We start from the raw sequence: 16257 nt of genomic DNA, 5'->3' as shown, positions 1-16257 counted from the left end.
CAGCAAGCCTGACCACCCGATCCCGTTAGTCGCCTCTTACGACAAGCATAGTCGCCTTTTACGGCAAGCATGGGTTGCTGAAGACCTGTTCTAACCCGGATCTTCACGACGTAGGCGTATGACTGCTACCTGCTCACGGAACACATTACAACAGCGTGATTTTTGAACAGGTACCCGCCATGAGTGGCAACAGCTCAATGTGTGTATTCAGCTTCTTTCACCTGTGCAAGGTGCAACACAGGGCACTCTTTCCTTACAGGTACGCACTCGCCCTCACTTTTATGACTGTCGCTCTGAATAAACAGCTTCGTTTTTATGCAGGTTTCAAAACTAGTTCAGATATATATGTGTGGGTGAGGCGATAAGGGAGGGGCGGGGTTGTGTCAAAGTCATGGTAACTAGATTCGTTTAACGGAAATACACGTTTGAAACTCAGTGACATAAAAACAGCATTATGTGAAATTTCGTTGTGTGTGTTGCCTACAGGCATATGCTGGGACACGCGTTCAACCTACAGGGACGTGCACACTGCCATGATGCGATCCAGGGGCCTATCACAAGTGACGGTGTTGCTGTTGACATTTGTATCACAAGGTAATATATGTGTCTTGTCTCTATAGTATACGCTGCATGCATTATTTAACTTGTGTTGTCCTCGGGAGGGCGTTTAGTCAATAGACTGAGTTATCTACTTATACACTGGCATCACGAAGAGTCTTGTGCATGGTGTAAGCGTGTGTAACGCGGACATTTGTATGGAGCTATGCCTGCAGTGACACGCTACTTATACCTCAGTACTTCTCTGCATGGGTTCGTCATTGAACCCCAAGTACAGTCACATCACTTATTGATGTTGAATGACCGATTTAATAAGAGCGCTAGCCCATATGATCACTAATTTAAGTACCGCACGTATTCGGGAACTCGTTACGGGAATATACAGATATGTATAAGATACCTATCGTGCTACCGTAATAACCGTTAATAATGCTACCACTTTTCCGGTACACCACACATTTGATGTGAAGTACCCCGTGGGCATACAGGGACGTCGCTAGAACCTGTAAGTTGATGAATGAAGAACGGGCGGTCTCAGCGTGTTCTGGTTGACCGTGTCCAAGTGGTGTATCTGGCACAAACTCATTTTTACAGACCGCCTGACATGGCTGGAATATTGCTTACCGTGGCGTAAAACACCATTCACTCCATTGTTAGATCTTATTTCAGCATCACAGATGATGACAAACCGCCGCATGTGTATTGTCAGGTTAAATACACTTTATACAACTCAGCTGAGATCACTAAGCATATATATAATGTCATGTCAGTACACTTAATACAACTCAGCTGAGATCACTAAGCATATATATAATGTCATGTCAATACACTTAATACAACTCAGCTGAGATCACTAAGCATATATATCATGTCATGTCAATACACTTTATACAACTCAGCTGAGATCACTAAGCATATATATAATGTCATGTTAATACACTTATACAACTCAGCTGTCGATCACTAAGCATATATATATAATGTCATGTTAATACACTTTATACAACTCAGCTGTCGATCACTAAGCATATATATAATGTCATGTTAATACACTTTATACAACTCAGCTGTCGATCACTAAGCATATATATAATGTCATGTTAATACACTTTATACAACTCAGCTGTCGATCACTAAGCATATATATAATGTCATGTTAATACACTTATACAACTCAGCTGTCGATCACTAAGCATATATATATAATGTCATGTTAATACACTTTATACAACTCAGCTGTCGATCACTAAGCATATATATAATGTCATGTTAATACACTTAATACAACTCAGCTGAGATCACTAAGCATATATATAATGTCATGTCAATACACTTAATACAACTCAGCTGAGATCACTAAGCATATATATCATGTCATGTCAATACACTTTATACAACTCAGCTGAGATCACTAAGCATATATATAATGTCATGTTAATACACTTTATACAACTCAGCTGAGATCACTAAGCATATATATAATGTCATGTTAATACACTTATACAACTCAGCTGTGATCTCTAAGCATATATATAATGTCATGTTAATACACTTTATACAACTCAGCTGTCGATCACTAAGCATATATATAATGTCATGTCAATACACTTATACAACTCAGCTGAGATCACTAAGCGTATAAATAATGTCATGTCAATACACTTTATACAACTCAGCTGAGATCACTAAGCATATATATATAATGTCAATACACTTAATACAACTCAGCTGTCGATCACTAAGCATATATATAATGTCATGTCAATACACTTAATACAACTTAGCTGTGATCACTAAGCATATATATAATGTCATGTCATTACACTTTATACAACTCAGCTGTCGATCACTAAGCATATATATCATGTCATGTCAATACACTTAATACAACTCACCTGTTGGTCACTAGGCACATATATATAGTTGAACTGTCACTATCCTTAAGGACATAGAAACTATGTATGTCATGTGTCCCTTCAGGTCGGGTAACCCAATCCGCTGACTGTCCTACGAACTGTTTCGACTGTGATAGCAAGCGCTTCTGCGTCAACTGCAACAGTGGCTGGTATGGCGAGGACTGTTCAAAGCAATGTCGAAAAACGTGTCCGGGAGGATGTGACAAAATTGGACATTGCAAGACATGTCAAACAGGAAAATATGGCGACTATTGTACAGAAGAATGTCCATCCAACTGTAAAGGTACTCAATGTCATATTAAAACTGGACATTGTGAAGGTGGATGTAAGGCTGGGTTCCATGGAGATTCCTGTAGCCTGACCTGTGGTAACTGCAGCACCGGAGCCTGCTCACAGCAGACCGGCTTCTGTGACGACTGTCCATGTGGGTGGACGGGGGACAGGTGCCGTATAGTATGTGACCAAGCATCAACTTCATGTAAAGTGTGTGGAGGCGATGGCAGGACGACATCTACATCTACATCTACATCTACAACATCTAGGATGTGGACTACAACTGCCACAACTGCAAGTGTAACATCATCTTCAGGTAGATAAACCCGAATACATTCAAATGCTGTATCAGATATTAAGTTCCCATGAACGTTAATCAGATATTGTAATCAGAAACAAATCATATGCGACTCTGTAGAGGACATGTTCATGTTTTCAATATTTGTTCAATTATGGGAACACTCTCAATGCTCTTCCAAAGAAGGACCCGGGTGACCAAATGGACTAATATACCACAATGCGCCATGTAAATCTGCGCCCTTAGCTAGGATCTGAATTAGGTTTGAATCCAGATACTTGTAATTTCCATTTATGGGCACTTGTTAGCGCTATACCCATGCCATCCGGTTACATCAGAGTGGTATAGGTCTCGAGACTTTCCTCCCACATTAAGCTTACTTAAGTTAACTCGAATATTGTCCACTTACTCTTTTTTGCAGGGGTAACGAAGACGTCAGGTTATAATTCGGTTGCTGCCATTTCAATCGGAGTCTTTCTTTTACTAATGATTTTACTAACGGCTACAGGATGCATCATTGCATATTGGAAACATTGGTTTTGGTAAGTAACTTCGCAACATCAATAATTTCATTTCATTCAACCGTCAAGCTTTCATTCTTCACGCCATTCTGGAGAACCGAAATTGCATATGGACGATCGCATTGTTCTCCCTAAAGTATCTGATGCAGTTGTCACTGATGACCCACTCATGGGCTCACAAATTGAAATCCCTGATGTTGTCCTCGAAGATTTTGAGTTTAAGATTCTGACCCATCTGCTGTCGATCATCTTTCTGATGATCCCTTTTATATTTTATTTATGTCATTTTATAATCAAATCTGTGATTTACCGATTGAAAACGGAGGCCAATAAAACAAATTAACCAATCATTTCCATAGAATCATCTTGATAAATCAAATGACATTATTTCTGTTACTCTCAGTGCGGACTGTTCTTTGAATGACCTTTGAACTCCATACAGTTTCCAAAGACACTGAACAACAAAAGGGTAATAAACAAAATCATCCAAAGAAATACAGGTTATAAATTAAATTAAATCAAACAAAGAAAGACATATCCTGGATAGAACTTTGCTTAAAATGAAATACAATGTTGAAAAATAATTTCATAAAACAAAATAAATTGTTCAAATCCAATGGAAAACAATTTTACAGGCAACTAATTGCAACTAATGGCAGAGATGAGAAAATATCCACCATGCATTCCAGTGAAAGATGTTAGAAACCTTTTTGGTCTGTACCCGGCAACTGTTACCTCGAGGAACCATGGACAGGGAAATATAATGACTGTTTACACTAAAAAATAAGATCACCATTGTTGTGTTTCATCACGCCTAATTGCCTGCAAGGTATGATTAAAAAGGGACGTTGCGCCAAGGCCGAAAAATACTTCTCCAAAAGAAAGGTAATTTGACTGATCCCAAGAACTTCCGCCCTGTTACTTGCCTGAATAAACAATACAAAATATTGTTCAGTGTTTCTTACAGATCTTGTGTCATCATACTGCGCTCCCAATGACATTATTTACATGGAGCAGAAAGGAGCCAGAAAGGGATGTTGGGGTTGTAGGGATCAACTGCTAGTTCAGAAAAGGATCCTTGAAGAGGCTAAATTTTCCTCCGCAACCTCTCATTGTGTAATATAGACTACAGAAAAGCTTATATGATTCTGTACCTCAGGAATGGATTTTGAGGTGACTGAAATGTATTGACCTCCCCGAGCGACTACTTGTTTTACTCAAGTCTTTAATGAATTGCTGGTCAACTCAACTTGAGATGTATTCGCATGGGCTGGTTATGACCTCGGAACCCATTTCTATCAGAAGAGGATTTTTCAGGGCGAATCTTTTAGCCCTATGCTTTTCTGTTTGTCATAAAATCCTTCTAGGTTTTTGCTCAGCAAAGATAAAGGTTATCCGCACTTAAAAAACAGATTCTCCTTTTCGAGGACTTTTTTAATGATATCGGTATGTCCTTTGGACTCGACAAATGCAACATTCTTCTTCTGAAAAGTGGCAAGGACGAATAGGGAGGATCAGTCAGTTTACTTGGGGGAGGAGATATTGACCATCTCGTGGAAGGTCAGGCCTACACGTACTTTGGGATGTAGATTAGGGACAAACTCCAGAATACCCATATCAAGGACAAACTTCGGGCAGAGTACAAAGTATGTAGAGTATTCTAAACAAATCTGAATCTTGTCAATCACATCAGTGAAATAAACAGCATACATACCAATGATATAAATGATTACATTGGATTTACCTACAAGAACAAGATCAGGTTTGTTGGCCTAGATACGTCTGAGGCTGTATACCATCTATTCAATAGAATTTTATATCATTATTATTATCATCATTATTATCATTATTATTATTATTATTATTATCATTATTATTAATATCATGATCAATATTATCATAAAACAGATGGAAATATTTTGATACTGAGTCATCAGTAATGTTTCTGTCACAACAGCTTCAAGGAGAAGAGGAAGCCGGAGCCGGCAGTGGAACCAATGTATCATTCAGATCGTTTTGGCAGTCCAACAATCTCCAGAGCTCACCCTAGCTGTACGTTCTATTGTTTGGTGGTAATTTGTCATTATTAGGGGTCTTTCAACCCCCACGACGCACCCTTCATACACTCAGTCAGTGACTTAAAGGGTTTCCTCTGTTACATTTATCAGCGGTATGATTTTGAACATTTCCAATTGCTTCAAGAAATGTTTATCTAAATTTCATTTTCTGTCCCAATTCATCAAAATGGGCATAATGGTCATCCAAGGTGCATTAGCGTGTTATTAAGCTCTAGTGAGTGAGAGCATATTGTTAAACGCCGAAGACAGCCACATCACATGGACTGTAAATAGTCGAGTCCGGATCAGGCAAACCAGTGACTAAAAAGAAACAGTGGATTGCAGGGGAACGTATCTTACCCGGTACCCGAATGAGTTAATGCGAGAGAGTAAAACAATATATTAATTGTATAACACGGTATTGATTATCAAAATTTTACTTTCCTCAGTAATCAGGCAAGACCTCATGGCGACTGAAAATGAGGATGAACAGAACAAGATGTCTGTTGAAGATGACAGTATTAATGATGTGTAGGAACAAAGGGATGCGCGATGAAATGCAAGAAAGATTCATCTGTGGAGAGTCCTCAACCCAAAACCTTCACAATCATCATTATGTGGGATCAAGTTTATGATTTCTTGATAGAGTGAGTCCAGTCCTATCCACCATGTTAACAGCTGTCAAGGAAGGAGCTTCAAAGGAAAACACGCAAGATTCGAGCTTCTGTATATCCCGTTGAATGATCTCAAATGTACTGATTGGTGCTGACATTATTTGCGAGAATCCTAAGACATCAATATCCACCTGTATCTGATGAATGGTTGTCATTAGGTAGGAGTCTGTATTTGAAGATAATGCAATACAGTCTATGCTTGATAGTCCAATTGTTCAGCAGGAATTGTTAGATGCTAGTAATAGTGAAAGTTAATAAATCAGCAGGCAGTGACAACGTTTTAGCGTAGATGTGTATAAGTGCTTGTAGTTTATTTGTGCCATTTAATGCTATGTTTGAGTTAGTCTGTTTTCCTATATGCTGGTCAGTTGGTTCTGTTGTCCCTCCACATAAGAAGGATAATGTTAATTCGTCATGTAACTACAGAGGTATTACCTTACTGAGTGTGTTTAGTACGTGTATGTCACACTTTTAAATAGAAGGTTGCAGTTCTGGACAGAGGCGTATGAGAAACGTGTGGTGTCCCAAGCTGGCTTTCGCCATTGTTACTCAACTACGTATAACGTGTCTATTTTGCAGTACAAATAGTGTAAAGCCTCGCTTGCCTGAAAAAGTTCCTCCAGCTGTTAGGTGTAGAGAGTAAACAATATGGGACCGAGCACTGATCCTTGCGGAACTCCTTAATCCAAATTGATTTGACCAGAATTGCAATATCTGATGACCGATTGGTGTCTATCCGATGTATAGGAATCAAACCATGACACGTTTTTTTCAAACTCACATTCTAGTCGTGTCAAAAGCTTTCACTGGTCAATCGTGTTAAACGTCGCGGAGAGGTTAAGGAGCACAATGCTATTCTTCAGCATGTTATTTAGTATATTAGCTTCACTACAAAATGTTAGGCCCCTACTTCTTTAACACGTTTGACTCTAAAGGAGTTCCAATCTTTATGTATGGCACTGAAATGTTGGGGTTTTCGTATTGTGAGTACACTGCATTAAAATATCACCCTCTAACAATGTACGTTGAGACTGTGGGGCATATGCTATTTACGATTAGCGATGAATGGTAAAGATTCAAACTCAAGATCCCTTTTACATAATAATGGTTTCATGATGTGTGAGAGGAGTAGATTACAGTATATCTTTGAACAGGACTGAAACGTTTCGCAAACAAATAGTCCAAAGTGTGCTATTTACACCCTCTAAAAGAATATATTTGGAAATTGAATTATATCTTTCAGGAATAACAATAAATACGTTTCAGGTTGCACAAGTTTAGTTTCGTTGTAGTTCCCACTCTCTCAGTATTGTGTTTGTTTGTTGTTTAACACCGCACTCAGCAATATGCCAGCTATATGGCGGCGGTCTGTAAATAATCAAGTCTGGAGCAGACAATCCAGTGATTGACATCATGAGCATGACCACCCGATCCCGTTGGTCCCACCTGTCATGGGTTGCTGAAGATCTATTCTAACCCAGATCTTCACTCTTGGATCTGGTAGATATTTACAAATACCTTGGGATAAAATATTTATTATATGTAAAACGGGTTATATTTAGAATGAATACTTTTTTCTGTTGTTTATCTGAGGCATATGACGATCTTCGTCGACGATATCCCTATTAATTATTTTATGCATACGGCTCTAGTTAAATACAATATTCTTATATATGTAAACAGATATTTAGCATGCTTTACAAATTTAGGCAATGAAGCTACGTCAGAAATTGTTGTTTTTGTAACTACACAATTACAAACTGCAATTTAAACTATATATTGTTGTCACTTTGCATTATTCCTGTTATCATGCTAGATCAAATAGCGTGTGGTGGACCAAGGATGTTGGACACTCAAGTACAGAAATATAGAAAAAGTACAAAAGTACAGAAAAGGACGAAGCCAATACTAATATATACTATTAGACTTTTAACACATTTGGCAAACTTTATAGACGTATCCTTATTTCCTTAAACACTGAATGAACACGTAACGTCATCTACATTATTCAACATATTACAGCACCACCTTCCATTAGCATCTTATAAACAATGTACATTATTTACCTATAAACTACTTGACATGTCGCGTAACACTCTACAGTACTGTGATTGTATGCTGTATATGCACTGTGATTGTCATACCATATGAAATTATTGTCTTAAATTTCAGAGAAACACTGTATATGTGTTGTCATAACATACCATATACTTACTTACATTGTATTTTACATAATATACACATTAATATTTTTACATACCATGTTAACAGTTTACACTGTCTTGAAAACACATGGAAACACTGTGCACTGTCTTTACATGCCTTGAACACACTGTGCATTGTCTTGACACACCATGAAAACACTGTGCACTGTCTTAACATGCCAGGAAAACAGTGTGCAATGTCCTTACACACCATGAAAACACTGTTCAATGTCTTACCACACCATGAGCACACTTTGCAATGTCTTAACACACCATGAAAACACTGTTCAATGTCTTAACACACCATGAACACACTGTTCAATGTCTTAACACACCATGAACACACTGTGCAATGTCTTAACACACCATGAAAACACTGTTCAATGTCTCAACACACCATGAAAACACTGTTCAATGTCTTAACACACCATGAACACACTGTGCAATGTCTTAACACACCATGAAAACACTGTTCATTGTCTCAACACACCATGAAAACACTGTGCAATGTCTTACCATGCCAGGAAAACAGTGTGCAATGTCCTTACACACCATGAAAACACTGTTCAATGTCTTAACACACCATGAACACACTTTGCAATGTCTTAACACACCATGAAAACACTGTTCAATGTCTCAACACACCATGAAAACACTGTTCAATGTCTTAACACACCATGAAAACACTATACAATGTCAGGATATGTCACATAAACACTGTGTAATGTCATTACGTATAATATACCAATATACATTGTCTTAACATAGTGAAAACATTTAAGAATTGACTTCTTCATTGAGTTCAATGGAGTATGAACCTTCAAAGGGTGAGGGCTAAACAGCTTGCTTCTGTATGAATTCGTGGTTACACCAGTCTGTCACTCACTCACCCACCCACCCTCCCACCCACCCACCCATCCACTCACTCACTCACTCACTCACTCACTCACAAATCCGGACCACTGTCTAAAGCGGACTGAACCTTCGGTCCCGCACAAGTCTCGTTTAGACAGATTCCACAGTATACGGTTCCGTTTTCAACTGTAATCTCTCATGACACTCGGGAATTTCATCATAAATATGTGCTTCAATATGAGAAATGTCATGTGTGGCTGTTAAATAACTTTGGGCATCGCGGCCGCCCCCAAGTTGTGATGAGGCGTGGTTTGTGTTTCCAGAAGTGATTGTTCTAGCATGGTGAGTAGTCCTTCTGCTTTCCTTTGAGTGCCACAAGCTGAAAATATAACAGACAGTTACAGTGTGCTCACGTAGTGTATGAATAGTCAGTCATACAGTGTTTAAGTAGAGACAAACCAGTGGTTCATGACCAGCGATACGCGATGTCTTGGTACGATGGCATGTGCTCGGCCAGGTCACACAGTGTACAAATACCTATCCTCGTCTTATACGATCCCCATGTATTATTAAGCATGGGCGGATACGGCTTTTTTTAAAAGGGAGGGTGCACAATTAACACCCACCCCCCAACCCCCCCCCCCCCCCCACCCCACCCCCCACCCCACCCCCCACCCCCACCACACACACACACACACACACCACCCCACCACACACCCGCACCGCCCTCTCTGTATTCGCACATGTTAAGGGCCCGTTCTGTTCCGAAATCCACATAAGGCGTTTGTCAAGAACGAGCGACCCTTTGTCGAATTTGCAAGTCCACATATAATTTAGATAAAGTAGCAGGTTTAACATTGCTTCTAGAATTAATGCAGTGATACCAGGAGTGGGGACATAAACACACTTGTAACCCTCAGGGGAAGTAAACCGAAAACTGTGTGACAAGCGTCCGCACTATCCACTCGGCCACATTTAAAGGGGGACTATGCTTAGTGTGTTTTATTTAATAACTGTGTGAAACTAAGACCTGTGTAAATCCGTAAATATTGAGATATGCTATCATAAAATTTGACCTAGGAGACCCTTCAGAAATTGTGTTTGAGGAACTTGAATTAATGTTGCTTGGTCTGCCAATTAGGCCGAGTAGAGTCCCCCTTTAAACCGTCGCTCAAAGTACAATACTAAACAATGAGCATTACAATCACCTGACACCAACAATACAGGACACGACGAGCATGAATACGGTGAGCGATCCGAAGATGATTAGCATGTAAAACGTCTTGTCACCCTCGCCCTCCTCTGTGCCGTAGACACCGTCATGTATCGTCTCGCCATGCTCTGGTTCAGCTGTATGTGTGTCTGCAATTATAACAAGGCTGAATGATCGACAGAATTCTGCTTTTATTGTGAGAGTTGTGTTGCGCAACAATGCGAAATCGTACTGCTTTATCACCCTCGGGGCATATGGTGTATTACACCGACACCCACACCCACACCCACATCCACATCCACATCCACACCCACACTCACACCAACATCCACACCCACACCCACACCCACAACCACACCCAAACCCACACCCACACCCCTATCCACACCCACATCCACATCCACATCCACATCCACACTCACACCAACATCCACCCACACCCACATCCACAACCACACCCAAACCCACAACCACACCCCTATCCACACCCACTCACATCCACACCCACATCCACTCACATCCACACCCACACTCACACCCACACCTACACCCACACCCTCACCCACACCCACATACACAACCACACCCAAACCCACATCCACACCCACACCCCTATCCACACCCACTCACATCCACATCCACACCCACATCCACACCCACATCCACTCACACCCACACCCCTATCCACACCCACTCACATCCACATCCACACCCACACCCACATACACAACCACATCCACACCCCTATCCACACCCACTCACATCCACATCCACACCCACACCCACTCACATCCACACCCACACCCACACCCACATCCACTAACATCCACATCCACACCCACACTCACATCCACACCCACATTACACCACACCCATACCCACACCCACTCACATCCACACCCACACCCATACCCAAACCAACACCCACATCCATACCCACACCTACATCCACATCCACATCCACACCCACACCCACATCCACACCATATGCCCCTCGAGAGCGCTGGACACCTTATTGTAAGCAGTCCACACACAAAACACTAGTGAAACACTAGCCTGGAAACATTCAGCAACGATGGATTACGTCTATATATCTCAAAACGTCATTCGACCTTGGCCTTCGATTTGATCAGGGGAGACAATTCCGTGTCAATTCGAACGTCAATTTCGGATTTTGCTCGACATTTACATTGTAATTGGTATTGCAGTGATTGATATTGGAACCTGTAGGTAAAGTCGGAGTAACAGGCAGCAACCTGTGTACACGATGCATCTGGTCGTAGTGTTTGATTTACCTTCCATCTGCAATATGTCTAGTGTTTTCTCATTTACTATAAATCGCTGTTGTTTTCTTCTAAATATACGCACTGGACCTAATAGACTAATATTGCATCAGCCCCCTCGGTCACGCTTGTCGCGTCGTGCCATGCAGTCAGACGCCATGTTTGTGTACGTTTGTATTCAAATTAACTTTGGCTTCACGCACCCCTTCAGACTGCCTCCATGGTCTAGTGCTAGAGCGTCCACCCGGAGAGTGGAAGGTAAGGGGTTCGATCCCGGTCTCGTCATACCAAAAGATGGTACTTAGTGTTACCCTGCCTGGCGCTCGGCATTAAGGGAGTAAAACAAGGACTGGTCGGCTCGGAGTCAGTACACTGTGTCTGAGTGGGTATATTCATGTTGAACTGCGGCATGGTATCTCAGTGGGCTAGCACTATAAATTCGGCATCAGTTCGGACTAGTACAAGCAGCCACACACACACACACACACACACACACACACACACACACACACACACACACACACACACACACGTGCATGCTCGTCGCTATGTAAGTGCAATAACCTTGGACTCGACGTTAAACCCCATTTTATCTCACCTCATACACCCCTTCGACAGATTGCCAAATCTTTCCAGACTTGAGTTGGATTCCTTTTTTAGCATATTCTCTAGGGCCAATATGGCAGAATTATGATAATTCTATCCATTTTATCTGCAAGAATTGTATTCAAATCCTAAAGCGGACATTTGTAGGAATTTACGCAGTCCCCAGTAGTGAAATACAGAAAACTCATTTTACGTAAGAGGCGATTAAGGGGGTCGGGTGGTCAGGCTCGCCACCTTGGTTGATGCATGTCATCGTATCCCAGTTACGTGGATCGATGCTCATGATGTCAATCACAGTATTGTCTTGTTCAAACACGATTATTTATAGACCGCCGTCATATAGATGTAATATTGCTGAGTGCGGCTTTAAGAAACAAATAAACAAACAAACGCTTAGGACTTGACGTTTTCCCACAGGAACCGTGCTTTGATCAGCCTGTGGGCCACACTGTTACCTTTGTAAACCAACCGGGTCCTGCACGCACTGTAACAGCGGCTGGTACGAATCTGGATGCAAGTGAGTGAGTAGGGTTTTACGCCGCTTTCAGCAATATTCCAGCAATATCACGGCGGGGGACACTAGAAATGGGCTTCACGCATTGTACCCACGTGACGAGCGAACGCTTTAACCACTAGGCTACCCGACCGCCCCTCTGGATGCAAGACCCGGTGTCCACCAACCTGTGCGGCGTTAAACAACAATCAATCAAAAAAACAAACAAACATTCTAACAATAAACGGATGAGGAGTGACGGTAACCGCTGCTATTGACCACTCACCATCAACCAGCAGCTGCACCGTACAATCATGTCCGACCCATCCAGAAATACACCCTTGCGCACATGTCCCGTTTGAAAAGTGGCAGACAGACCCGATACAGTTAGAACTGCAGTTGCTGACACAGCTGTTGCCATAGTAACCAGGTTTGCACGTCGAACACGTATCCGAGCTTCCTTCGCATTCAGAACACCGGAAACTGCAGGTAGGCGTAGTGTTGCATCCTGGTCCAACGTTCCCTCCGGTGCAGCCTCGTTTGCAGTTTCCGTTCTTAAAGCAGGACTCGCCATTACAATGGCTACAGTACTTACTACAGTTTGCCCCGTACCACGAGTCACTAGTACATTTGGGACACATGGTGTTGGTGCACTCTGCGCATCGTCTGGGACATTTTCTCTCACAATAACGTCCTCGAAATCCCGGAATGCACCCAGTGTCGCAAACGGCGCTTCCGGTGTCCCGGGACACGTGACACCTACTACTTATACATTGGTTTCGACAAGACCGGTTGCACCCGTCGCCATAGAAACCTTGTTTACATCCTTCTTTGCAAGTACCACCCGGAGAAGACGGGTCATTCTGCGCTAAACGGAAAATATGCATACATCTTGATTTGAACTCAAACAGAAACAATGGGAACACTTATATTAAATTCACGACATTACAACGTTGAATTAACGGAAAAGGAAGATAATGCACGTGAAACGGACAGTGCAAATAAGTCTTAAAGGAGAAGTGTTTATTCCTAGTACAGGCAAATACAGGATGTATAAAACTCCTCGTGAATAGAGAGCTACGCCTGTCTAAACACTTAATGATGTATTGAAGCCTAATCGAGATCTAAACCATCGCACTTCCATAGTGAAACCCTTTGTCACGACTTGGTTTCAGTGACAGTTATATATATATCTGGTGTACGTTGTGACCTTGATCAATAGTAGGGGTACAAGTATCTAACTAGATAAGGGGGAGAGGGTGATGGTGGTGCTTAGCGGTGTGTGTGGGGTGGGGTCGGGGGGTGGGGTGTATGGTGTGTGTGTGTGTGTGTGTGTGTGTGTGTGTGTGTGTGTGTGTCTGTCTGTGTGTGTGTCTGTGTGTGTGTCTGTGTCTGTGTGTGTGTGTCTGTGTGTGTGTCTGTGTGTGTCTGTGTGTGTGTCTGTGAGTGTGTATGTCTGTGTGTGTGTGTTTGTGTGTGTGTCTCTGTGTGTGTGTGTCTGTGTGTGTGTGTGTCTGTGTGTGTGTGTCTGTGTGTGTGTCTGTGTGTGTGTGTCTGTGTGTGTGTGTCTGTGTGTGTGTGTGTGTGTGTGTGTGTGTGTGTGTGTGTGTGTGTGTGTGTGTGTGTGTGTGTGTCTGTGTGTGTGTCTGTGTGTGTTTGTCTGTCTGGGTGTGTGTCTTTGTGTGTGTGTCTTTGTGTGTGTGTGTGTGTGTGTGTGTGTGTGTGTGTGTGTGTGTGTGTGTGTGTGTGTGTGTGTGTGTGTGTGTGTGTGTGTGTGTGTGTGTGTGTGAAGACTGACCTTTACTACTGTGTAGCAGGATGACAATCAACGTGACCACTGAGTATGAGGGTTGTACAGTCATCATCGTTTGAAACTGGGTACACGGCCTGCAAGAAATAGAATGCTCACCTATACGATCGTAAACATTATATATATATACTCTTCAAAAAAAGAAACTTGACATAGATGTAAAACCACTTTTTGCCAAATATCTAAAATAATTACATTAAATGAGAACCAAATAAGTCAAACAGAAAGATGATGTGTCTATAATTCGCGAAAACACATGCAAGGCACATACACGTAGAGTTTGGGGATCAATTTTACAGCTTCATCCAAACGCAACCGCCTATAAAAAAACGTGCAGAACAGGATCCTGCATTTAAGCATGCAAGGCGGACAGTTCCAGCAGGACAACGCTGGACCGCATATTGCACGTGTTTGTCAGGACTGCTTACAGCACAACAGCATCCAGACATTACCTTGACCAGCCCGGTCACCAGATTTGTCCCCGATTGAGCATCTGTTGGACGAGTTGGATCGACGCGTTCGCAGAAGGAATCCACCGCCCAAACACTTCCGGGGCTTCTGGATGCACTTCAGCATGAATGGCAGCACATCCTACAGCGTGTTATTGACAACTTGATTGCATCTATGGGTCGTCGGTGTCAAGCGGTGATTGATGCACGTGGTGGGCACAACCGATACTGACCCCTGTGACATTAACTGTATCGTGTACGTGTGTCTGTCTATGTGACACGATTAATGTTTTGAGCATTGTGTACATTGATCTTCAAACAGTGTTTCAATTATGGTTTCTGTGTCCTATTTTGAAACAATCGCACTATATTACATTTTGAAAGTCGGTGTCAAGTTTCATTTTTTGAAGAGTATACATGATATACAGATATGCACGCACGTTTAGCTTAGTGTAGGCAATCGCATGGGGATTCCGAGAATGGGCTGGACTCGGTGACTCGGTTGATTGCGTGTCCTCGTACCCCGATAAGGTGGGCCGTTGCTCACATAGCGATCAATGGATATTCTGGTGCAGAATCGAATAGTTGCAGACTGCCATCATATTGCTTGAAAATTGCGGCGTTAAGGTGTATTGTCGAATCTGTTGAGATGGGGTTACTCACACGTTCGAAAGACACCTGATCCTGTCCTCTCCGGTGAGTTGGGGCACATCAGTCTCACCACAAGAAGGAGCTGCAAATGATATCAAATGTGTATGTACACTTGTAGAGAAGGATTACTTCAAATACACATGATAGTATCAATTTCCCTGTTCCGACAATGGCCGTCATGTCTATTTTAGCAACTTTCACAACATTGTGAAGCCTGCATCCCCAATGTACGTGTGCGTGCGTGCGTGCGTGCGTGCGTGCGTGCGTGCGTGAGTTTATTGTGTTGGTAATTGTCAGTGTTATTGTATTTTGTGAGATACCGGATACATTTCGGTCTCTACTTCAACACATACATTTGTTTTGTGCGAAGGAATAAGCAGAACATGTTTGTTATAT

General features: G+C 42.0%; 2 protein-coding genes across 2 annotated transcripts; one reads left to right on the top strand and one right to left on the bottom strand.

Moving 5' to 3' along the window:
* Nucleotides 1-168: 168 nt before the first annotated feature.
* LOC139478731 (scavenger receptor class F member 1-like) lies at nucleotides 169-8014 on the top strand. Its single transcript, XM_071261341.1, has 6 exons — nucleotides 169-259; nucleotides 487-594; nucleotides 2539-3063; nucleotides 3467-3587; nucleotides 5524-5618; nucleotides 6073-8014. The coding sequence occupies exons 2-6, from the start codon at nucleotides 534-536 to the stop codon at nucleotides 6156-6158; spliced, it is 888 nt and encodes a 295-aa protein (XP_071117442.1). The 5' UTR covers nucleotides 169-259; nucleotides 487-533; the 3' UTR covers nucleotides 6159-8014.
* Nucleotides 8015-9432: 1418 nt separating this feature from the next.
* LOC139480204 (cell death abnormality protein 1-like) lies at nucleotides 9433-15946 on the bottom strand. The gene is made up of 5 exons (XM_071263235.1): nucleotides 15874-15946; nucleotides 14750-14838; nucleotides 13238-13819; nucleotides 10565-10718; nucleotides 9433-9735 (listed from the first exon to the last, which is right to left on the bottom strand). Exons 2-5 carry the CDS (start codon nucleotides 14814-14816, stop codon nucleotides 9507-9509), a joined length of 1032 nt encoding a protein of 343 aa, XP_071119336.1. The 5' UTR covers nucleotides 14817-14838; nucleotides 15874-15946; the 3' UTR covers nucleotides 9433-9506.
* Nucleotides 15947-16257: the final 311 nt, after the last annotated feature.

This window comes from Haliotis cracherodii, unplaced genomic scaffold (genome assembly GCF_022045235.1).
Source record: "Haliotis cracherodii isolate W230 unplaced genomic scaffold, xgHalCrac1.p SCAF_4, whole genome shotgun sequence".
NCBI classification, from domain to species: domain Eukaryota; kingdom Metazoa; phylum Mollusca; class Gastropoda; order Lepetellida; family Haliotidae; genus Haliotis; species Haliotis cracherodii.
This window is presented reverse-complemented; position numbering and strand designations above follow the sequence as displayed.

Bases quoted from the DNA above. Each gene is read 5' to 3' on its own strand.
- LOC139478731 (XM_071261341.1), top strand. From the start codon at position 534: ATGATGCGATCCAGGGGCCTATCACAAGTGACGGTGTTGCTGTTGACA. The intron at 3,064-3,466 runs GTAGATAAACCC...TCTTTTTTGCAG, and splicing joins AAGTGTAACATCATCTTCAG to GGGTAACGAAGACGTCAGGT. The intron at 3,588-5,523 runs GTAAGTAACTTC...CTGTCACAACAG, and splicing joins TATTGGAAACATTGGTTTTG to CTTCAAGGAGAAGAGGAAGC.
- LOC139480204 (XM_071263235.1), bottom strand. From the start codon at position 14,816: ATGATGACTGTACAACCCTCATACTCAGTGGTCACGTTGATTGTCATC. The intron at 13,820-14,749 runs GTCAGTCTTCAC...TTTTCCGTTTAG, and splicing joins CCTGCTACACAGTAGTAAAG to CGCAGAATGACCCGTCTTCT. The intron at 10,719-13,237 runs GTGAGTGGTCAA...TTATAATTGCAG, and splicing joins GGTGCAGCTGCTGGTTGATG to ACACACATACAGCTGAACCA.